At 39.5% G+C, this 24,360-nt stretch overlaps 1 protein-coding gene across 5 annotated transcripts in view; it reads right to left on the reverse strand.

Moving 5' to 3' along the window:
• enox2 (ecto-NOX disulfide-thiol exchanger 2) overlaps positions 1 to 24,360 on the reverse strand; it is a 257,527-nt gene that overhangs the window by 183,605 nt on the left and 49,562 nt on the right. For 3 of the 5 annotated variants that reach the window (XM_061834674.1, XM_061834676.1, XM_061834673.1), the window contains one exon: positions 12,540 to 12,707. The exons of the other annotated variants lie outside the window; for them this stretch is intronic. In XM_061834674.1, coding sequence (XP_061690658.1) covers positions 12,540 to 12,707 — 168 coding nt within the window. The remainder of the gene's footprint in view (positions 1 to 12,539; positions 12,708 to 24,360) is intronic. 5 annotated transcript variants of the gene reach the window in all.

Here is a 24,360-nt window from a genome sequence, read left to right on the forward strand (position 1 = left end):
TATCATCCAAATGGTCATTGGCAAATTAAGGACCGGCTTTGATATGTGCGGGTTTAAGCAGAGGAACCTTTCGTGCCATGCATGATTTCAAACCATGACGTCTTAGTGTATTACCTCCAGTCACCTTGGAAACGGCGGTCAAAGCTCTTTTCAGGTCATTGACCAAGTCCTGTCGTGTAGTCCTGGGCTGATTCCTCACCTTTCTAAGGATCATTGAGACCCCAGGAGGTGATATTTTGTATGGGGCTCCACTCTGGGATTGACCGTCATGTTTGACTTCTTCCATTTTGTAATGATTGCTCCAACAGTGGACCTTTTTCCTTCAAGCTGCATGGCAATTTCTCCATAGCCCTTTCCAGCCATGTGGAGTTGTACAATTTTGTCTCTGGTGTCTTTGGACAGCTCTTTGGTCTTGGCCATGTTACAAGTTTGAGTCTTACTGATAGTATGGGGTGGGCAGGTGTCTTTATGCAGCCAAAGACCGCACACAGGTGCATCTGATTCAGGATAATATATGGAGTCGAGGTGGACTTTTAAAGGTGGACTAACAGGTCTTTGAGGGTCAGAATTCCAACTGATAGAGGGGTCTTCAAATACTTATTTGCAGCTGTATCACACAAAAAATCTGACATTGTGATTTCTGGATTTTTTTTTTAGATTATCTCTCTCACTGTGGACATGCACCTAGGATGAAAATTTCAGACCCCTCCATGATTTCTAAGTGGGAGAACTCGCAATATAGCAGGGTGTTCAAATACTTATTTTCTTCACTGTATCTTGGTTTTTATGTTCAGGGTTCATTTTATAGTCCGTGCAGTAAGGGAACAAAATGTAGAACAATCTCTCATCTTTTTGTCAACACAGGAACAGATTTTTAATTAAAAATCAACATCTTAAATGTTTTCATTTTGGGAAAGGGCAAACTTAATAGTGTTATTTTTAAGAAACCGAGGACAAACACAAGAGTGACTAGGGTTGGGCATCAAGACTAACGTTGTGGTTCTCCTGGAACCAAGCAAATTTAAAAGATTCAGTTCCCAACTTCTGTGCCTAGACCTCCAGGTGTGAAGAAGAAATGGCGAAAAGCACCAAAGAAGTCTTGTAAACCAAAGAAGAAGAACGGGCATGACGACGTGCTGGTGCCCAACAGCACCCCGGGTGAACAATAGTGAGTCTTAAATTTTTTAAAATGTATGACCAGTTTGCTCAGTGCAATACTATAAGATTATGTAAGAGTTTAAGATTATATTTTGCAAACAAGTTTTTCCTGGTGTGTCGCATCTGACGTAGTACAAGCATCAGCATATACTGTGCAAAGATTTGGTGAAGTTAGCTCTCAGTCAACTGGATGAAATGAAAAGATATATATATGCCAACAATGAGACAGCTAACAAGGTAAATTGTTGTTTGCCCTTTTGCACTGATCACTAATGGTTTTTAACATATATGTTGGTCTTCACACCAACATAAGCGCCGATGACACAAAATAAATAAATAACATTGGGCTAAAATGTCACCATAGGAACTTTACGGCAGAATGAATTGGGACAAAATGTACAGAAATTTTGTTCCACAGTATCACAAATACTAACCTTGTGGCTCATCAGTGGGTAAGGAAAGAAATTAGCATTTTATAAAATTTGGTTCCATCCATTAAAAAAATAAATAAATAAATCCGTACTGTGTGACGTCACTTTTCGGTCCAAAAAGCTGAGTTTCAGTGTGTAACCTTCAAAATAAAAGCCTAAAACTTGCACATACAAATTATTTGATGTGATGAAACAGAATAACGGGGCAGCTACATAGCCTAAGCATCACAACTATTTTAGGATCACTGTCAGGTAAGTCTATTGTCAGTCAAATGGCTGAGTGAAAATTAAAACATTTAGAACAGTTAGAATAATTTTAAGAATTTAAATTGATTATATTGTATATTATACTGATTCTAATATTTAACTTTTAGGTGAAGTCAAATGGGTTAGTCCCACACATATTGCCTTTTAGTTCATGGGTTTGATATCAATACGGTTTATAAAGAATCTCGAGCCAAATGTTCATTTTAGTGCATGCTGCGGGCTGATATTCATAATTTGGACACCCTTTACTTAAAACCATGGAGGTTTTTTTGACCTATCCACCTGAAAGAATTGGAATCGAGAATCGTTTGGAACCGGAATCGCTCATATAAAAAAAAAAAACGCAGAACCCTAACAGAGTTTGAGTCTAAATTATTCCATCAAAACCATAATTCAAGCATTTATTATTGCTCAACTCCATCTTAATTAAATCACACAAGGAATTTGTCTCTGGTAGTCGGATCTACTCTATTATGGTGGCAGCCTTAATGTCTGCTAGCCAAAAGCTGAGCTGCACTGTTTTTTTGGAGTGTGAGGTAGTTGTACTTTGTGTTCCTTACCTAATCTTTTTTGTGTAGTCACCCTAAAATCTACACCATCATATTTCTTAATTTCACCAGTACTTGATTTATTATTGTTTATCTTTTTTTTTGAAAACGTTCTGGCATATCGTAGTGGGGCCCCAGAAACAGCCTGGAGGGTCACACCTTATTATTGGGAAGTTTGTGTATAAATGTTGGAAACCCATTGAATGGTATAATATAGCATCTTCTGAACACTGACCGTGCGGCACTCAAAGAGACTGTCAAAGGGATTTAACTCGGCAACCAAGGAAAGCAGCTGCCATCCCACCTCACTGCTTTACAGAATCAGGCTGACGGCTTCTGGAGCTCCTCAACTTACAGTGTCTTTAGCTCCAATTTCAAGGTTCCCTGCGTGCCTGCTTATCAGGAAAACGATTGAGGCATGAAGAGCTTGAGCTGTATAACCGATACCCTCCGCAGTTCTTGTCATCAGGGTGCAAAGATGTCTTACCAACTTGGCTTTCACATCGCACTTCTGCCACAACCGAGCCCACTGATCCTCAGATATCTTACAACTCCAGCTATTACACTTCATTGTGAACCATTTGATTTTTTCATGACATCAGCATGGCTCATTATTCATTAGTTAAACAATTGTACACCAGAACTGCTGGGGGGCATATACAAGTGAGCAAAAGGCACAGGAATAAACAGCTATCATTACTTTGCATTAGCATGTTAAGGAGATTCAAGAGCAGTGAGGCAAAAAGAAAACAATCAAATTATTACCTCAACAATCTTTGACTGCTGCTGTGTGAAGGCAAATGGAGTTCAGAGCTCACTTCCCACCTCACATAGAATGTTATTCGACAAAATGAGGTTCTGTACAGCGGTGGAGCAATTTCAGAGCATACAAAGCCTAATTTAGGTTCACTGTGTCATGAATCTAGACCTTTGATAAATTCTGAGTCAGGATGTTTCCAGCAATTTGGCAAATTCCATCCACATCAAACATCTTATGTATGCCAGGCGCTGAGAAGAGCTAACTAAATATGATGCATGAGTCAACACTGAACTGCTGACTATGGACAAAGCTTGAACTAAACTGCTTTGATTTGAAAAAAAATATATAAATATATTCTCTGTATTATCTGACTTAAGTTTATTTGAAAAACTACTAAACCCTCAACACAAGAGGGCATGAACCAAATTGAAACCTGGCTTACACATACATATACATATATAAAATAGAAGGTGAACGAACACCTTGTAAGTACAGCTGCTTCACAGTTCTGAGGACGTGTGATTGAATCCGGCCACACCTATGTTGGGTTTCTCTGGGTACTCCAGTGTCCTCACACATTCCACATTTCAAGAGCATGCATGGCAGGTTAATTGAGGACACTAAATTGCCCATAACTGTGAGTGACTGTCTGCCAATTTGTGCCTTGCAAATTGGCTAAGGACTGTTTCATGGTGTACTCCACCTCATGCCCAGAGTCATCTGAGATAGACGCCAGCACACAATAAGCACTTAGAAAAATGGACAGAAGGACTGATATAGATTTACATCCCTCCATCCATTTTCTGAGTTGCTTATCCTCACAAGTTGCATGTTTTGTGGATGTGGGAGGAAACGGGAGTGCTTGGAGAAAACCCATGCAGGCACGGAAAGAACATGCAAACTCCAGACAGGCGGGGCCGGGATTTAAACCCCAGTAAACGATCTAGTGAGGCCAATGAGCTAACCAGCTGCGCCATCAAGCCACGGTTCCATGACTAGTTTTCATGAATGCCCAACAGTCTACTACTGGTTTTACACAGCATTGCAACGTTGCAGATCTGTCAGTCTCTCAAAAATGCACTTGAGCCTTAACATGCAAAAATGATGTTAATCAGCTACCTTTAAACGGTTTTCTTAGCAAACTCACTTCTTCTTGGATCTCTACTCTACGGCACTACGGAAAGTAGCTCCTGCTGCTAGGGTCTACTGCTAGATCTTGCAGCGGCCAGCCTCTCCAGACTCGTAGCACAACACTAGCTGGTGAAATAATGCTTAGTGCACGATACACCAATGAATTGACTCATCCAACCCTTAGGATCAGAGGGGATCCCTCATAGGTATGTGACCTCACAGACCTCTTCCGCCGCCTTTACCTCAACTAGTACTCCATCCCCTCGGTGACTAAACCCAGATGAGGAAAGGGATAACAAGGGGAATAATACATAGGTACAATGAAAGATCAGCTGCAAAAGGGGCTTTTTGGGGGTAATTATTGTACTTTGATGTGTATTACACTTGTGAAATTATTAATTATTATTAACTGTTTCATCATCACACCTCCATGTTATTTTATTAATCCCTCTCGATTGCCACAACCGACAAAATTCACTTCAGAAAACATTGTCAGGTATCAACTAACTACAACAGCCAGTTGTCCACTCTGCATTCTGCCCTCATTTAGTCTGCAGCACAATCATCCTCTGCCTGAGATGAAATATTTAAGCCCTCCCACTCCCAAGCAAGGACAGTGCAAATGTGTGCAACTTAAAAAGCAGCAATTCCCCTCTCCTCTCTTCCTCGGACCATTAAAGGCCAGCAAATAGATGCTGATTGATCAGAGTATGTAGACAGTCAGATGAGCCTTTTTGCTTCCTGTCGCTCAAAGGCACTGAGAGAATACATTCAGCAGCAAATAGAGAATAGATTTCTGTGTGGTAAAAGCCAAAAAAAACAACAACTTCAAGCTCTATATTATGTTGAAAACAGATATGCATGATGATAAAAGCATAACAGTCCACCAAGTCAATTTTAAGGTAGAGCTATTGTACAGGACCTGAAATAAGTATTTCATACTTCACACTTTTGCCTGCATCCATTTACTCAGCCACTTATCCTCACAAGGATCGCGGGAGCCTATCCCAGCTATCTTCGGGCAGGAGGCGGGGTACACCTTGAACTGGTTGCCAGCCAATCACAGGGCATATATTTTTATCTCATTCGCACTCACGAATACTTATGGGCAATTTAGAGTCTTCAATTGACTTACCATGCATTTTCTTTTTCGGATGTGGGAGGAAACTAGAGTATCCAGAGAAACCCCACACAGGCAGGGGGAGAACATACAAACTCCACACAGGGGGGCTGGGATTTGAACCCCATTCCTCAGAACTGTGAGGCTGATGCTATAACTAGCCACCCACTGTGACTCACTAGATATATTTCCCAAGGTGCTATTGAAATTTTTACCAGATGTTGGTAACAACCCAAGTAATCCATACAACCAAAGTAAGATCAGAAATTAAGTAGTGTGTAATAATGTGAAATTAATCAGGAAACAAAGTAGTGAACACGTGAAGCATAGGAAGTGCAAAAGGGGATTGAAAACCAACACAGCACCTAAAATCTATCATCTTATCCATCATTATCTATGATCAAAGAGGAATCCAGACACTTGCCAGTGCAAATGATCATCAGCTTGTTCAGTCCTAATTGATGGCCTGGACAAAGGTCTCATTGCCAAGATATGAGTCAAGACATCTTATTATGTGAAAGAGCAGAGAGCTCTCTCAAGACCATCGCTAAGTCATTGTTGCAAAAAATAATTATGGCAGTTACAGGCGGATATCTCAGCTTCTGAATGTTCCAGTGAGCACGGTTGGGTCCCAGTCATTCCAACATAGATTTGCCTCGATCGGCTGCTCCTCACAAGATTTCTGACAGAGGAATGGAAACAATAATGAGATGAGTTGCCCAAGAGTCAAGGACCAGCTGTGAAGAGTTCCAAAAAGACCTGGAATTACCAGGTATTCATGTCACAAGGAAAACAGTGAGTAATGCACTCTTGTCACCATGGCCTGTTTGCATGCTCACCATGGAAGACATGTCAAAGTACGCCTTAAAGAATTATGATTTTGGGGCCAATCACCAATCAGTGAGTTTAAAAAAATGGTAACCAATTACCAAGCTGATTAAAAGATGGAGCGTTCTGTCTATTTAAATGACTGTATACGTAATAAAAAAATTTAAAAAACACAAAAAAATTATATACAAACCAAATTCCAATGAAATTGCGACATTGTACTAAGCATAAAAACAAAATACAATGATTTTCAAATCATGTTCACCCTATATTTAATTGAATGCACTACAAAGATAAGATATTTAATGTTCAAACAGATATTTTGGTTTTTGCAAATAATCGTACATTAGCTGAAACACTTTGTGACAAAAAGCTGGGGCAGGTGGCGAAAAACACAAAGTTGAAGAATCCTCATCAAAGACCTGTTTGGAACATCCCACAGGTGAATTGCCTAATTGGGAACAGGTGGGTGCCTTCCTGAATTACTCAGTCATTTACAAGAAAAGATGGGGTGAGATTTATGTCTTTGTGAACAAGAGCTTGAGAAAATAGTCAAACAGTGGAAGGACAGTGTTCGTCAATGTACAATCGAATTAGGGATTTCATCATCTATGGTCCATAATATCATTAAAAGGTTCAGAAAATCTGGAGAATTCATTGCATGTAAGCAGCAAGGCCGAAAAGTAGGGATTATTTGGGTTTTTCCAAATATCTGTTGAAATTTTCATGTCAGTAAAACCTTTGGAAATATATTTAATAAGGAAAATGGTGACGCGTTAAATATTTATTTCAGCCACTATATATCTCGGGGCTTGATATTAATGGCCAATAGACAATACGCCTCTGTCTCGGAGGACCACCTATGTATAGATGCTGCCCCACCCAGTATAAATCTCTAAGCGACCAAAATTTCTACCTATAGAAAATGGCCCAGAAGTGCATATTCAATTTCCCACTTAAATATTTATCATCAAAACATCCCCTCCGAGAAAGGATGTTGTGATGACTGACGCAAGGAAAAATGACGATCAGCATGGGCTTTGACTGGATGAATAGGTACAAATTTGGGTTTGCCTCAAATCAGTCACTCAAAGCTAATGGCGCAAGGCTGAATAGATTCGTACCAGTGGCAGAGGGACTACAGAATCGTAGTGAGGGTATTGACACAAAATGGATTTTCATCGCCAGATTATTATGTCCAATAATGCATATGGCGGGCATGTTTAAATTATAGCTATAATACGGAATGTGGCTTTTTATCGTGTCGGTTTAAATATTCATACATTTTCAAGGGGCTCTATTCAATACATTCATACATACATACAGTAAACTGTAATCACCGGTACACAAAAATAATAATAATTAACCACTCCCCCTCTGACAAAGGAGGAGACAATTGCAGCGGAAAATAAGGCAACATTAAATAATTAAAACATCCACTTGTATAATAAAAATAAATAATAGTAAATAATAGTAAATAAAGCAAGTGGAACCTTTTAACCCCACAACCTGAAAAAAATATTGCATATGTGACCAATCGGTCGCAGTCTTGGACCCTGCAATTGTTAAAATAATGTCTTAATAATACAAAATAAATCTGTTAAAATTAATGTACTACAGTATATCATGAATATACCAGACCAGTGCAAGTTCTTATAGGACCCACAATTTGGCATTTTGTGGGGGCCACCACATCAAAAGGGTTCAAAGTCAGAGGACAAAGATGTAGAGATTTTCTTGATAACTCTAAAACCGCTTTGCAAACTACATCTCGCATTTCAAAGTGATTATACAGCAGAAATAAAGTCATTAAATCGATAAATATGAATGCAGAATGGGCTGTTAGAAATTTCCAGCTGCATGCTTCTTTATCCATTGCATGCGCTACAACCGTGCTGACATTGCTGCGGCTCTACTGCGCGTAGTTTGCCTTTATACTCGAGCGAAACACACGCACTCAAAGTTTTGAAAATGTACTGCAGTTCTTCTCAAGGTCAGTGGTGGTGCATGGCTGATATTGCATAGCACGGTGCAGTGTGGAGTTTCCTCAGCACATTTTGGTCATTTCCAGTAGCCCTTTTTAGTTTTTCTTTCTGTAACAAGGAACAAAGTAACAACAACAGCAACTAGGGTTAGGCTACACAGAACCTACGCAGAGGTGCCGCGTGGGGCAATGCATAGATCACATGATGCAATGCGGGAGTTGTCTGCCAAAGGCAGTATAAATTGGCCCTTACACAACACGGTATACACTTTTATTTGATAAATCTCATTACAAATACACATCCAGATATCCTTTGAAACATCTAATTGCAATACACTTATTTGCACCAACACAACAAACACACACTATATCAACATAGGATGCGCTGGGAAATTCACTCCGGGCATGCTGTCACCTACCTGGAACCTTCAGTAACTCAGAGTGTTGGTAGTGTGTGTGGCACTCAATATAACTAAAACTGACACATTCAAAATGGCAACTGGACCTCAACTGCTAGCAACAGAACTATATCTCATTACCGCCACGGTGTAAAGAAGAGTTTCTTGTGGATACCTATGACTCTATTATGGTTATTTTGAACAAGGCAGTTAGGGGGGAAAAAATCCAGACAGTACTTTTCAGTACTGTCATCTGTACTTTTGCCTTGATGATACGCCAACAGGTGTCAAAGATTTTGTGTGGCATGTTATAAAGCTACTCGAACGAGAGGCACAAAATATACACTATACTGCATACTATCTAAAACGGGGGTGCCTAGACTATTTTACCACAAGATCTACTTTTCAATCAGCCAGCCTCTCGCGATCGACTGCGGGGCTGACGTCTTTTTTTTTTTAGAACGACCAATAATGAAATACAATGACTGAGCCGCAGAGATCTACCAACTACAAAAATGCATTTAAAGTATATTAAGGATTCTTTATGTGTAAATGTATGTTTGTGTGCCTTGCATAACCGCATGAGGCAATACTGCACAACACAACATCTTGAACCATAACCATTTTTTTGTGACTCAACACCATACGAATGAAAATGCAAGCCTGGGCCGTGTCACTCACGTCAGTGGATTCATCTAACTGCACTGAGAAACACTCACAATTTCTGATGTCCTTCCACACCAGCTATGGCGTCACAGCGCTGTGTAACTGTACTCCTTTACAGCTGCAGAGATTTTATCAAAGACAATATTTCCGTCTTATTTTTAAGAGATCGGAACAACGAGTCACCTGTGCCTCTTTTACATCTGTCCATCTTGGAAGGACTTCTGGTTATTAACGATGATGTGACGAACCAGGAACGATGCTTCGGTGGTGGCTTTCGCTGTTGAACTATATTTTGTGAAAAGTGACTGCTGTGTGGCCAATTAGGATTTTAGTTCATTCACTTTTCTCATTCTCAGCTTGCTTTTCGGCAGAATGTCGCTGTTGTATTTTCCATAAAGAGTTCGAAAATGCCCCTCCATTTCACTACACTGGCAGATGAGGCAAACGCGCTTTGAAAATGACATCGTGAAAAAAAAAATCCACCTCACACTCCGAATGAAAGGTTTTTCTTCTTTACTCCAGCATCCATATTCATGTTTGATAAGATTTCTTAAGCGAGGGCTTAAAATAGGGGGGCACTGGCCGACTAGCGTGTTTTCCTGTACTGTCGTTGTTTGCACATGCGTGGTGAGCAAAAGGTCAGAAAAAATGGCTGGTCTTTTTTTTTTTTCTCGCGGCCTGCTGTCGTGATCGACCAAAACTGCCTCGATCACGATCGACACATTGTGCCCCCCTGATCTAAAAGCTTCTGCAATGTCACTGAAACATGAAAAGATAATACATATAGTCGTGCTCAAAAATATTGGTACCCCTTGGGTGCCATTATTTCTAGCCATGACTGTATTAAAAATGCTTCAAGCTGTCTGACCCTATGAGGATGTTATATTTAATTCATGATTTTGTTTCCATTGACAAGTGCACAGGCTGGAGCAAGGAAATGATAGTCTTTTTCTGTTTTACAGCGACTTCTTGGTTGCTCGTCATCATTATGGTTAGGTTTGACCTTCTGATCGGCCCAAACGTGTCCAGTGATGATGGCGAGTTCAGTGGGGTGCTTCTGTATGTAAAAATTGCTTATAGAGGCGAGCACACTGTGTTTGACAATTGCAACATCACTTCCGCTAGGCTTTTTGCGCTGAATAGACTAACACTCTGGTGTCTTGAGTGTCGGGCAAGTTTAGGGTGTGCTTAATACGCATGATAAAAACCCAATTTGTAGCTGAACAATAATCAGCAACCTGCTGGAAATGATGTGCATGAATTACATGACTTATAAACAATACAAATGTGAATTTTAACAAACCATATCTTTGTCCTCTGACCTTTAATGTCAGACCCTGCATGTATTGAATGAAGGACAGTAGAACAAGGCCACCATACTTCACACTGTTTCAGGCCAACAACGCTGTGGGATGTGAGATTGCTGAAGCAAATGGATGCGTTTTATCACTTGCATTGGATTCCAGAAAAGCACTTATCATGCAATTTCTACAAGTAACACCAATAAAGTCATTTGTGTGTTTTGATTACATTGAAAAGAGGAACAACACACTAAACCAGCAGAGTTAAACTTAAACTGCAGTTTTCATTAAGGACAGTGACACAACCCTGAGCCTTACACCCTTAAAGGTTGCCAACACTCGGGACATTTGGGGCGGAGTAACTCCAAAATTAGAAACACAATAACCACTTTTACAAGCCACTACTACTGCAGGAACAGCAATAAACCAAAGTGTGAGCTTTGATTACAAAAAAACAAAACACTCAAATTGCTGAAAAAACCCAAGTCCTAGAGAACACCAAGCAATAAATTGGGTTGAAAATGCTGTGGGACAACTGAGAAAGATCAGCGCCAAAGGTAAAAACACAGATGGGGTCGGATCATTTTTGTCACTACACCACAGGTAACCTAAACACTTGTAGGCTAAAAACATTATGGCGTGTTTGAAGAACATTAAAACCAAAACCATTAACACAGGAACAACTTTTCAAGCAACGTCAAAAAATAACAGATTTAAACCAAAGTGTGAGTTTTGAGGACACTGAAAAGAGAGGCACTTTGATTTAAAAAAAAAAAAAAAAAGTCAAAACATTCCTACTGTGGGAGAGCAATACAAATCCACTAGAATTTACATCCTTTTAGCCAATCATTCTATGGGACGTCCGAGGTACATGAACTCCAGAAGGTATAAACATAACTGAAACGTTTATTCTAAAGCAAACTAATGTATCTGTTTTCTCACAGTACCACATATAGAAGGGAAGCACCTTTCCTAGATGCTTTAGGTAAACAACACTGTGGGATGTCTCGGGTATTTTAAGTAAAAAAGTATGAACATGGGAACCACTTTTTTCAAGCCATTTCTATGAGTATCAGCAATTAAGCAAAATGTAAGCTTTGTCCAATCGGTCAAGTAATAGGTCTAAAATGTCTGCGGGACAGTAAGATAAAAACCCACCAGATCTTATATCCTTACAGCCCATCAATACTGTGGGATGTCCAAAGTAGAAGAACTCCACCATGTGTAAGTGCTAATGTTAATTGAAGAGGTAGCAAAGCACATAAAAAAGAATGCATATCTTCCCCAATCACATATTGCTCAATAGTGCTGTTGAATACAATGCTGTGGGATTTCAGCATTAGATTAACTCCAAAGGTATGACTGCAACTGAAAATGTTCTGTCAAGAGGTAGAAAGCACCGATCGAAATGGAAGCAGTTTTCACCTAAATGCTCATTGGCCAAAAACACTGTGGAGCGTCTAGTAAAGTATAAACACAGGAAACCAAACACAGTTGAGCAGGTTAATGGGAGCAGTTCAAAACAGGAACGCTGCTAATGAGATCCTGTGAGGCCACAATAACAAAACCAGGGCGATTCATGCATAGGAAATAAATGAGTCAGGAATTTAAGCACCACAGTGCCACCAGACAGCACGTACTGGGTGTGTAAAACAACCCATACAATGGATCTAATACTTAATGCAAAAGCAAGGGTGCAATGTCAAGATAATAATGTAGTGCACAAAAAATCAATATAACATTACGCATCCAGTACATGCCCGATGGAACATGACAATAAACATTGATTAATAAAGACAGGCTGTTGAAGGAACCACATGGTGATGACCGATAGGCTGATGAAACGTGTCCAGAAGTGGTGCAGTCACTACAGCTACTACAGCCCACATAAGTCACCCAGGAGATACGGTGTGAAACAAACACCATTGAAAAGTTGTCAACATGTACCTGTATACTGCAACAGAAACATTGTCCAAAGCGGCTCCGAGATGCAATTTCTTTTCCCCCCACCCTCTTTTTTTCCTGTGTCCGTGCTCCTGCTGTCAATAAATCCCGGGATGGAGACGCTGTTCGACGACTGCTTTCGCTCTGCTCCGAGCTGCTCTGCGGGCTGGGCTGCAATGACAGCACAGCAGCCACACCGCACACAGAAAGACACTCTTTTTATTGCCCTCCCCCTTCTCTCTCTCTCTCTCTCTCTCTCTCTCTCTCTCTCTCTCTCTCTCTCTCTCTCTCTCTCTCACGCACATCCCGCCCTCAGTAAGACGACAACGTGCTCGGCTCCAGTTTGTCCACATCCACGGCGGTGGGGGGAGAGAGCACGAGCGAGTTGAGGACGAGATGCCGGCGGCCGAGGCAATTAACATGGCTGTGGAAGAGTGATGAAACGGACGCCACCCCACTGAAAACTGAACTCTCTAGGTAGGATGTGAGAGAGAGAGAAGGAGGATGTGGTATTTTGTGGATCCATCCGGTCCGAAAAGACGCTTCGTGGATACTGCCGTCAAAACGACCGCCCCCACCCAAACTCAAAGCATAAAAACATAAACACAATCTGTACTCGTCTGTATGAAAAAACTTCCATTTGTGTTTATGTGTCAAATGTTGAAAGAAAAAAGAATACAATGTCTAAAAACATCTGACGTGAGCAATAGGGTGTCGTACCTCGACCTGCCTGCTGGAGGATCGGTGGCCATCCATCGATCCATTTTCAGAGCCCCTGATCCTCACAAGCGTCACAGGAGTGCTGGACCCTATCCCAGTTATCTTCGGGCAAGAGGTGGGGTAAACTCCGAACTCAGTGCCATTCAATCGCAGGACACATAGAGACAAGCAACCATCCTCACTCACAATCACACCTAGGGGCAATTTAGAGTCAAGATCAGTAGCATGTAATGAGGCTGTTAGAGCAGGTTTTCCAAAACTCTGATCCAAGTCACATATTTCACATGAGAAAATACAGAGAATTGAATCTCACCAAAAGTAGTTCAAGTATGTCCATTCTACCATCTAATGAAGGAGCCTTTTGATTGTTATGCCTCTCATACACATCACCGACATACGGATGGACAAAGATACTTCATTTGTACATTTTATTAAGTGAAATTGGATCATTTCCCAGGGCACGCCTGATTATCTCTCACGGCACATTGACTGATTTTGTCATAGCAAAGTGGTTGGGAATCGATGTATTAGAAGAATACACAAACTGGCTAGAAGTCAAGCTTCATAGGTTCACTTTCTAATAACATCTCCCCCTGAACTCAACTACCAAGTTTTAACATGGAAAAATAATTATGATTTAAAAAGGACTTGCCTTAATTAAAAGGACCCATTTGCACCAAAATAGTTCCCATAGAAATATAAAATTCAGTGGTACTTTGACTTACTGGTCTCATTCATTGTATGACCTAGCTCATAACAAAATTTACTTGTATCAGTCACTCACATTTGAAAAATGTACAGGTGTGGTCAATCATGCTCGCAGATATAGTTACGAGTGTGGTCCACCAGTCACGCAAGATAAAGTTGCGGGTGTCATTAGGGATGGAATCTCAAGACCATAAAATAATTTACTGGATTAATATAACTAACTTAAATATAAAATAAATAAATACATAACTAAAATAGAAAACAAAAATTTCAAAGTCAGAAATGTTAATTTACAATTTCAACTAATATTAATAGAACATGATATAAAACGGCATTAAAATTTTTTTATCAATAAAAATTCTTGATCTGACAAACTTTATCTGAAGAAAAGTTAAATGGATTGGCCTGTGAAGAAATAAACACGAATGGTTCATACCCGGAATGTTATGAAAATGTTGAAAGTTTAGTTCGGTGTTAGTGGCAACAAGCTAGTGATACATTGTAACAAACATTCCTGTCAGCAATCGTGATTTATTGTTGTAATCTAGCGTAATTTACGGCGGTATCTATTGTCAATCCATTAATGAAAGATAGCAGTAGATTATCTATATTTTAATCAAGCATGTAGAGGGGAAATGTTTTCAACTCCAAGATAACGTGTACCACGGGGAAAATGACAGTTCGCATTTAGATATACGGACAGACTAGTCTAACCTAAGAATTTAGATCAAGTCAAAGTAAATCACAATCTCATACTTATTATAGTTAGACACTGAAACATTAGATGTGTTATAACCCTGAAATGTTTTCAGTGTTTTCAGTGAATTTCCTTTGACATGGCTCATGATGTTGATGACTTTCAACATAAATGCGCTTTTGGCATAACTCAGGGCCCTGGCTAGCCTTTTTTCATCATTAACCATTTTTTTTTAGCCAAAATAAATTTTCATTAGTCACTTTTCTATAATCATAGCCAAAAAATAGCTCATCACATGCCGGTCAAACTGCGGTCTACTATCATGACTAATACTCTTTATTGTTCTTCAGGTTACATGCATACAAATAAATTTCAGACGTAAATTTGATACAAGGAATTATATTTTTATTAGAAACTGAATCAAATAAATATTAAGAACGACAGTGACGAGTCAAAAATAAAAGTTTCTTATTTCTCTTCAATGCTCCTGACTGTAGAAAATAACGTCACTGTCACTTTTGCATCCTTTATCCTGCCATAAAGATTCTCCTCTTTTTACTGTTCACCCATTTACAGAAACATTTGTCAAAATCAAAAATTTTTTCAGGGCCTTCAATTTTAACAATTAACAGTTCATTTACACTTTCTGTTTTGAGAAAGTTCCTTAAGGACGTCTTTACAATGCTATGCCTGCTGAAGCCACGTTCTACATCAACTAAGTCTTTACAGTTGCAACAAACTTGTAATCAGCTGTCTGCTGATGCTTCACGAAGTCATCCAACTTCGGCGCCACCAATGATTTTCAGCATGTCAGAACATTTTTTTCTTCCACTGTCAATACACCATTGGCAGAAAAAAAATTGAGGCCCTCAATTTAAGCCACTTGAATTTAGAAAACCATTCCTGCGAATCTTTTGCCTTTGCCCTGCACAGGGAGTAGATTTTCCGACAGCAGACAAAGTTCTGCTGGGCGTGTTTCCCACATAATGGGCATCCATCAAAGGTGGCAGCTGACAAGCTGCACTGATACCGCTGCCATCCTTTGTTTTTCGGAAGATAATCCCAAAGGCTTGTAAATTTTCTGTAGCATACACAGGTAGCATGAACCAATGGAGAGAAAGTGTGTGTTTGACGCGAACCCGGATGCATTTGTCTCCGATGTAAAGAATTATTCGCTCAACTTCCGGTAGAGCATCTGGTGAAACTTTCTTCACACTATAGCCAGGAATCAAATACGAATTCTTGTAATATGCATAAAATTATATAACACTATAGAATCGTATGGTAGGATAAACAGCCAATTTACATGTTCGCCATTTTAAAACTTTACTCGCCAGACTCAGTATGTGTTCGCATATGGCGAATTGGCGAGTGGGTAGCGAGGGCCCTGTAACTTCCGAACATGCTCAGTACGGTTATCTTGCATTTCCTGTTTCTGGGTGAATACTGATTGTTTACGAGCAGGCTTGTTTAGTTAACAACGTTTATTAAATAAACACGTAAATTAATGTCAAGACTGCACAAAATAAGCAACATCTTTCAATATAGATTTTTTCTTCTCGTAACAAATTTTACGCGTGTGATTTTTTTATGCTCGACTGTGCAGATTTCAAATCACAGTGACAGTTCAAACGAGTTTTCTCCAAATGCATGTATTAATTACAGTCTCTCGTGTTTTTAATTAAGAAAAATAACACTGTATTGTGTATATAAAAACTCTATAAAACATTATAACAGATAATGAAGAGAAATACGAGTGCAGTACCACACAAACACTGCAGTAAGCATGTGTTGTTGTGTGCCTTTAAAGAGCATGGCTTAGTTAAGTGACGTGAGGAGCTCTGACTCTAGCTCCAGTTGGCCATTTAACTCCAAGTGAGTTCATTGCGAGCATCCTTTCCATGGAGCGTGTGTGCTTTTCATTTTGTATTTGTGTGCTTCACTGTTTGTGGTGTTCAAGAAATGGGTGAAAGTGCATCAGCAACTGTTGCTCTTTTTTTTTTCCACTTCACTCAAACATGATGGGAAATAACAGGAAACTAATTAAACCGTTCCAGGGACAGCCTCTATTAAATGTATGAGCAATGTGTTGAGTAACGCTATAACATTAATTGTCACACAAGTGTAAGAAAGTTTTATTGGTAAAATGTAAAAACAATAAAATGTGTATGTACCCCTGTGATGTAAAATATGACCAACATTACCATTCCAGACATGCCACTCTTAAAATTATAATTTAGTTATACAATGGACCTAACCACAAACAGCAAGCTTGATAATTGCATTGAGGGGGGGATAAGCAAGGACAATACACCAGTGTGTTTTTGGCATTGGTTCAGCCAAACCAGGAAAAAAAAGACAAAACAGGAAATCTCCAAAAGATGCATGGTAGGTTGATTTAATACTCTAATTGCCCATAGTTGTGAAAACGGGTGTGAATGGTTGGTTTATGTGGCCTGCGATTGCCTGGCAACCAGTTCAGGGTGTACCCCGCCTCCTGCCCCATGACAGCTGGGATTGGCACCGGCACAGCTGCGACCCCCCTGAGGATAAGTGGCTCAGAAAATGGATGGATGGATATTATCAAGGGTAAACATAAGCAGCATGACACTCGTCTTTGCTCTACATTGCCAAGACTGTTTGCTAACTAAACACTGGTGGTGGGCGGCACATAAGTACGCTGCGATTCTCAACAACATTGACGAGCTGTGTTAGTACGTACAGTGGTAACTCTACTTAGGAAATTCATCCGTTCCAGAAGTCGTTTTGAACATGTATTTTTCCCAAGTAGAAGCACATTTTACATGTAAATAGGCAAATATGTACATTTATTGTAATTAGAAATTTATTGAGCAATTAAGTACATGAGTATATACAGTAAATGAACAGGTCATTTACATAGACTATAGCTTGTGGTCTGTTATCTTTTTTTTTTTAAACTCGTTGATCAATCGCCCCCAAGAATTTGGATTGTGTAAAGCCTAATACAGACACACACAGACACTCTCTATTCCACCAAAAGGTCTCCTTCTATCTATGCCATATAGTGTACTAATTTCCAAGATAAACATACACTTGCAGAAGGCCAGAATAACATTGCAATTTCCAGATCTCCCTCCAAAGTGAATAAGAGTTCCCACTTCATAAAAGTACTGTTTCACAAACAAAATCAAGAAATGTTCTTGGAAAACAAAATTTGTTTCTCCCTGCCAAGTGCTCGCTGGTTAAAGGCGAGGAAAATAGGCTAGAAATTGCAATGCAGACAAAAAAAAGTAACTTCAAGCCTCCAAAATTTAACAGCATTGATTTTCCCTTGTTTGGACAGGGAAAATCATAGATTGAAAGATAAATGTGAGCCTATTTCCTCTTGAGTAACTTGAGTGTCGATCATAATCAATTGTGTCTATGCTTTGGTGTACAGTTGGACATTAGGACCAGTTGTTTTGTAGAAATAGGCACAGTCCCAGAAATTGTACGTAAATGCCTAGAGATGCAGTCACGAGCGGAGAGTTTTTATGATGGGGAGAATTTGATCCTGAAACAAATGAATTAATTTTGCATGACTGTATTTCCTAAAGCACTGGTGTCAAACTCTAGGCCTGGGAACCACAACCAGCCCACCCTATCAATTTATGTTGCCCACTTAAGTAACTCATGAGGGTTAACTTTCATCATTTTTGCTGTGTACCAAAACTTCAAATAATCATACGTAATATATTTTTTGTTAAAACCCCCTTTTAATAGTTACGTGAACACGTGCTGAATAAAGCTATCCTGGTTTGAAAATGTAGCTTTTGGATATTCAATAATATGATGAGAAAATGAAACATTTTCCCGTTCCAAAAAAATGTAAATATTATGGATTTTTTTTCCCAAATTAAATTATTATTAGATAATAGATTCAGGGCCCACATTTTCAATAATTTCAAGTATTTATTTGTTTATTTTTACATAATTTGGGCTTCCAACTAATAAAACACGTGAAATCGGGAATTATGAATTAGAATACTGTGAAGAAATAATCCCAAATTTTGCAGACTAATTACTTCCAAAACTCAAACCACCTGCGAGGTTCCCCAGGTGTCATTACATTGCTTCAATTTGGTTCAATTATCTAAGTTGAGTTCAATATGGGGAAGACTGCAGACTTGACAACTGGTGAGGAGGCCATCATTGATACCCTCCATAGGATGGGTAAGCCACAAAGGTTCATTGCTCAGGAGGCTGGCTGGTCAGATAGTGCTGTGTCTAAGCATATCAATGGAAAGTCTAGTGAAAGGAAAAATTCTGGCAGAAGATGCACCGGCAAAAGAGATGGCTGTGGCCCATCATATAGAGAAGATTCAACAATCTAGCAGAGATCTAGAATGACTTGAGTAAGGAGGGAGTCACAGCTCAAATAAACACCATATTCAGTCGCATCTGGGAGATGGGCTGCAATTGTTGGGTTCCTCAGGTCAAGCCCATTCTGAGTCTGAGCCAACGTAGGTAGCATCCCAACTGGCCCAAGGAGAAGAACTGGACTGTTGGCCAGTGGTCCAAGGTCCGTTTACATTTTCTCACAAGATTTTGAGGCATGCAAGATTGTTTGACTCTGAAGTTTCATTATTCCAGCCAATGCTGGCTGTACTCAAACTTGTACCTCTTTTGGGGTGTTTGATTTTGGAGGGTCCACCGTATCTGCATGTGGAATTTTAAAAAAACACTGACTCGGCCGTTGTTGGTGCATGTTTTTATCAGAAAGGAGTTGACTTTAAAAAGTGACTGTTAAGCAAGGGGAGCAAAAAATTCAATTACCCTTGTCAACTGGCAATAATGAGTAACAGCTGGCGCATGCACTCATTCAATTCGAGTGACCGTTGGGAACGATGTCCGGGTTTTCTTTTGACAACAGTGGTTTTGTGTGACCTGCCAAATGCGTTGCAAAAACTGTATAATAGAATGTTAATTTGACACAGAAGATGAAAGGTTACTTTAAAGCTTCAGCTGAGGGACTTGATAACAATCCAACCAAGGAAAACAGCACACTATAAGATTGCTACACCATGTTGAGGGACTCAAACGTGTTGTTCCCCATAGAGCTTTGGGCTGCTCATCTAATCACTGTTGAATTCACTTAATCCAATACACAGGACCAAACTCAAATATTCAAAGCCTGTGGTTGAAACAGTGAAGAAGTGGACCAAGGAAGCAAATAGTGATCTTTGAGACATTTTAGACTGCAAAGATTGAAGTGTCTTTGAAACTTCAACTGGCAGTTTAGATGACTATACAAAAAATGTTGCATCCTACATCAGCTTCTGTAAAGACGTTGGGACACCAACAGACATTTCGCATGTTTAATAACAACGAGCATGGTTCACTCCCAAACATTGCTAGGCTAAAGAGGATGTCTACTGGAGTGGGGAAAAACACCTAAACAGTCAAGCCAGAAACTAGCTGACAAAAGAAATGAACATTTCCAAGAGAAATTATGTAAAAAAAAAAAAAACTGTAAAACCAGTTTGCTGCTATCGAATTTGCGTCAATTTGACAAGGATTATAATAACTAATCACACTATCATTCCCCCAAGTGGAAAACAATAAAGGACTATCTGACGACTTGAATACCTTTTACTTCAGATTTTAAAAGGACACTTTTACACTCCACACGGACCCAGGCACATCACCAATGACCACCATCACACCTGTCACTTCCCCTTCTACAATGACTATTCACTAACAAAGCGGCAGGCCCAGACAGTGTGCACCCCTCCTGCTTGAAAGTCAGTGGACAAGCTTGCAGTTTTCCAGTTTTACCATACAACTTTGGAACTGTGTGAAGTCCCCGCCCCCTCCGACTGGACTATTGTTCTGTTCGGCATTCTAGCTGCTCTCAATGCTAGAGGACTGCTCTTTTTGCCCAGTTGTTAAAAAAAAAAAAAAGTTCTGTCATGGCCAGATTACTCGTAAACTTTATTGCTCCGTGACTGTTATTGTAATGTCTTTATGTCACAAAAATATTCCCTGTCAACTGACTGTCCGTTGTCATACTCGACATGACTGTTGTACTAGAGCGGTTACAACTAATGGAGACAAATTCCTTGTGTGTTTTTGACAGGCTTGGCAAAATAAACCTGATTCTGATTCCAGGTAGATTTATCATAGAGTATGGAGTCTGCTACCAATACAGTTGCATCTTTCTCATTTACAAATACATATCTGGTCACGTTAGTTGATTGTTCCAACCCCAGCTCATACTGCACATAATCATCACATTTTCCAGCTACATCACACAGTTTGACGCTATCGAACAATGCACACATGAAATTCCTCTCTCCCACCCCATCTTACACCTCTGCAATGTATCATCAAATGGTAAAATGTTTTATTCTGAGTTTTGTGAAGTGACTTTCTGATTTTATGACATTTAAACATGAAAAGATGGGAGGTCTAATGCACTGGACTTTACGCATTAAAGCAGAATCATACAGTATACAGTTGACCCACTTGGACCTTATCTGGTGCTTCACACATTTGTAGCCTTTATGGGAAACTGACTGAATGAATAATTCACAAAGAATGACTCCATATTACATGGAAGCATGGCCTCATCTGTGACTGTGGTAGTGCAATTTTAACATGAGAAAAGTGAGGGGTAACCCTGTTTCTTAGTTATTGTTTTTTTTAATTTGGCTTCCTCAAAGAAGTCTTTTCCTCGGCCTTTTTAAGAGTCCTTTATAAAATCACAGTCCAAATTTGACTTAGTAAATATGGAGTGCTGTATGGCTACGCCCTCTCCAATGAAATAGAGGTGTGGGGGGAGATTCCAGAGTCATTTGAATCGGTTCTACTTGTTGAAAACAGATTGCATTGGTATTTGTTGTTGTCCATTTTCAGCTCAAATAGCTGTTGTTTTCATTGTGTAAGTGAAAAATTACATTTTTTCCCCTCAGATCCCTGGAGAAATGCACATCTGTTCCATTTTGACCACGATCATCCTAAATCCTTCCTACTCTAATTACCTAGCCTTTTCCTTTGTTTCCCCATGCACATTGACGGATGGAGAGCAGATCATCAGCTGGCCGGGGAAAAGGTTAAGGTGACTCGCCGGCTTAAGTCACATCTCATTAAACAGGCTTTACAGTCCACCGCGTTGGCCCTACCCAGGTGAAATTTAATGAGTTGTGGAGCAGTAACAAGGCGCCATAAAAAGCAACTGGAGCTAATGTGTTTTAAGCTGCGGCAACGTGTTTGCCACACTTTTTCTGATGTGAGAGACTAGGGAGTTGCTCCAGCTCTTTGGTGGTAGCAGCATCTGTTCTGGAAACAGGATTGGGCACAATTCTAAAAGGGGGCCAGCCCTTCCTAACGAGGTTCTCCCACAGCATTACTGGTGATTCAGAATGCTTTCTAAAAAGGGGCAAAACAATTCATAACCCATGATGCCTTATCAGTCACACATAAGGATATGTATTGCCACCAATATTCCTTCATGGATAGCTGATGCTGTTACAGTAAAACCAAAGTCTATTCAAATGTTGCGAAAAAAACAACATGCAGCTGTCTTATTTGGCCACAAACCAGTTGTGCCAATCCATTCCAGGATGCTGCTAAGCGTTCATATTTTTAATATTTTCACATTTGAAAAGGAGACACAAAATCTCCATATCACAAAACCTTGAATAACAATGCATCATTTTCTACACCGCTTATCCCGTCTAATTTACTTCAAATCTCTATTTTTAGTGTAGTAGGAACAGAATTTTGGTGTGTGTGTGTGTGTGTATATATATATATATATATATATATATATATATATATATATATATATATATATAAAATGGCGGCACGGTGGAGAATCTGAAAAGCGTTGGCGTCACAGTTCTGAGGACAGGGGTTCAGATCCCGGCTGGAGTTTGCATGTTCTCCCCGTACCTGCGTGAGTTTTCTCCGGCCGCTCCAGTTTCCTCCCAAATCCCAAAAACATGCATTAATTGGAGACCAAGGTGTGATTGCAAGTACGACTGTCTCCATGTGCCCTGCATTTGGCTGGCAACCAATTCAGAGTGTACCCTGCCTTCTACCTGATGACAGATTGGCTCGAGCATTCCCGCAACTCTCGTAAGGAAAAGCAGCTCAGAAAATTGATGGATGTCTGTGCATGTGTGTGTGTGTATATGCACACACGGACACACACATACACACACATGGACTATAATACGTGTTAACTAGTAGTAAAATGTTATACCATCATTGAGGGATTCTGTTCTTACAATTACAGGGACCAGTACAAGCATGTCCTGTGGCCTTTCCTGAGATATACATTACCGTTACATCAGCACATGCACAAAGATTATTAATGATGACAAAAACACTAAAAGTACAAACCTAGCAAAATCGAAAGCCAGATAATTCCAAATATTTTGAGCATATGGATAGCACCAAGTTGGTGGTGCACATTGTACATTGGTAGAAGGGTTTTCAACTTTGGGGGTGCGTATTATACTTCAGGATGCATTATACATGAGAAATTACCGTACATGATGATATTTTATAATGGTTTTCATGTTTTATATATATATATATATATATATATATATATATACACGTATTAATGACCCATATTTCCATCCATCTATTTTCTACAGTGATTATCCTCAGTAGAGTCGTGCTGAGTAACTGGAGCCTATATCGGGCAACATATAGACAAAAAACTCATCAGACAACTAGTCTGTTTTGATCATTGGGAGGTGTCAAGGATGTGTACCTGGAAAAAAAAAAACAAGCATGGGGAAAAGACTCCACATGTATTTTTCATACGGGGATTCGAACCCACATCTTAGGACTGTGAGGCAGACGTATCCACTACTTTATCTCTCGGTTTGTATTTGTATATTTAAAAAATAAATACTGAAAATTTAGTCTTTTTTTTCCCATGCAAGGTCTTTAGATGATCCAAAAATTGTGGCAAATGGGACAATGACTCAAAATTATATTTTGTTTGTGCAAAAATAGTCTATCAGTCATTATTTCCTAAAAGGTCTTGCAAGTGTTACCAAGAAGCTGTTATTTTAAATAAATGCATGTCTCGACATACAAGTACACTCAGTTCAATCATATGCACTTTATGCTTTCAAATGATTTGCAGTTTTTCTCAAGTATTGGTTGCCACGTTCATTGGTCATTGCGGCATCATACAGTACAGGGTACAGTGATTGTGACCGACAATCACTCCTGAATGTGAATGTATGATGTTCTGAATTCATAAAAAGTCTGTTTTTATACTGTATGTCCGACTCAGGAAAGTGCAGTACATTGAGAACAATAATCTAGCCCAAAACCCTCACTGCTATTTCTTAAGTTACAAAGAACTTGTAGCTATTCATTTTTTGTCCCACAAGAGTGTTCTTCTTTTATGGATAACAAACTGGATTCATTCTGCCAATTAGCATTACAATGATACCATATTCGATCATGGGAATTTAAAATATTTGTCCTTTTTCGACAGGCCTGATTTATGTTAAAGTATTTACTGAAACTAGAGTAAAGATGTCCACTTTAAGATTGCAGTATTGTATAGTACTTTGTTTGTGGAGATCGGTTTGGAATGGACATCAATTATTTGATGCAAATGAATTAAAATGGAGTATAACATTTGTCTAAAGAACACTAACATGAAGAAAGCTATGGAAAATTGAGCGACACTAAAGCTGTAAT

This window comes from Syngnathoides biaculeatus, chromosome 11 (genome assembly GCF_019802595.1).
Source record: "Syngnathoides biaculeatus isolate LvHL_M chromosome 11, ASM1980259v1, whole genome shotgun sequence".
Taxonomy (NCBI): domain Eukaryota; kingdom Metazoa; phylum Chordata; class Actinopteri; order Syngnathiformes; family Syngnathidae; genus Syngnathoides; species Syngnathoides biaculeatus.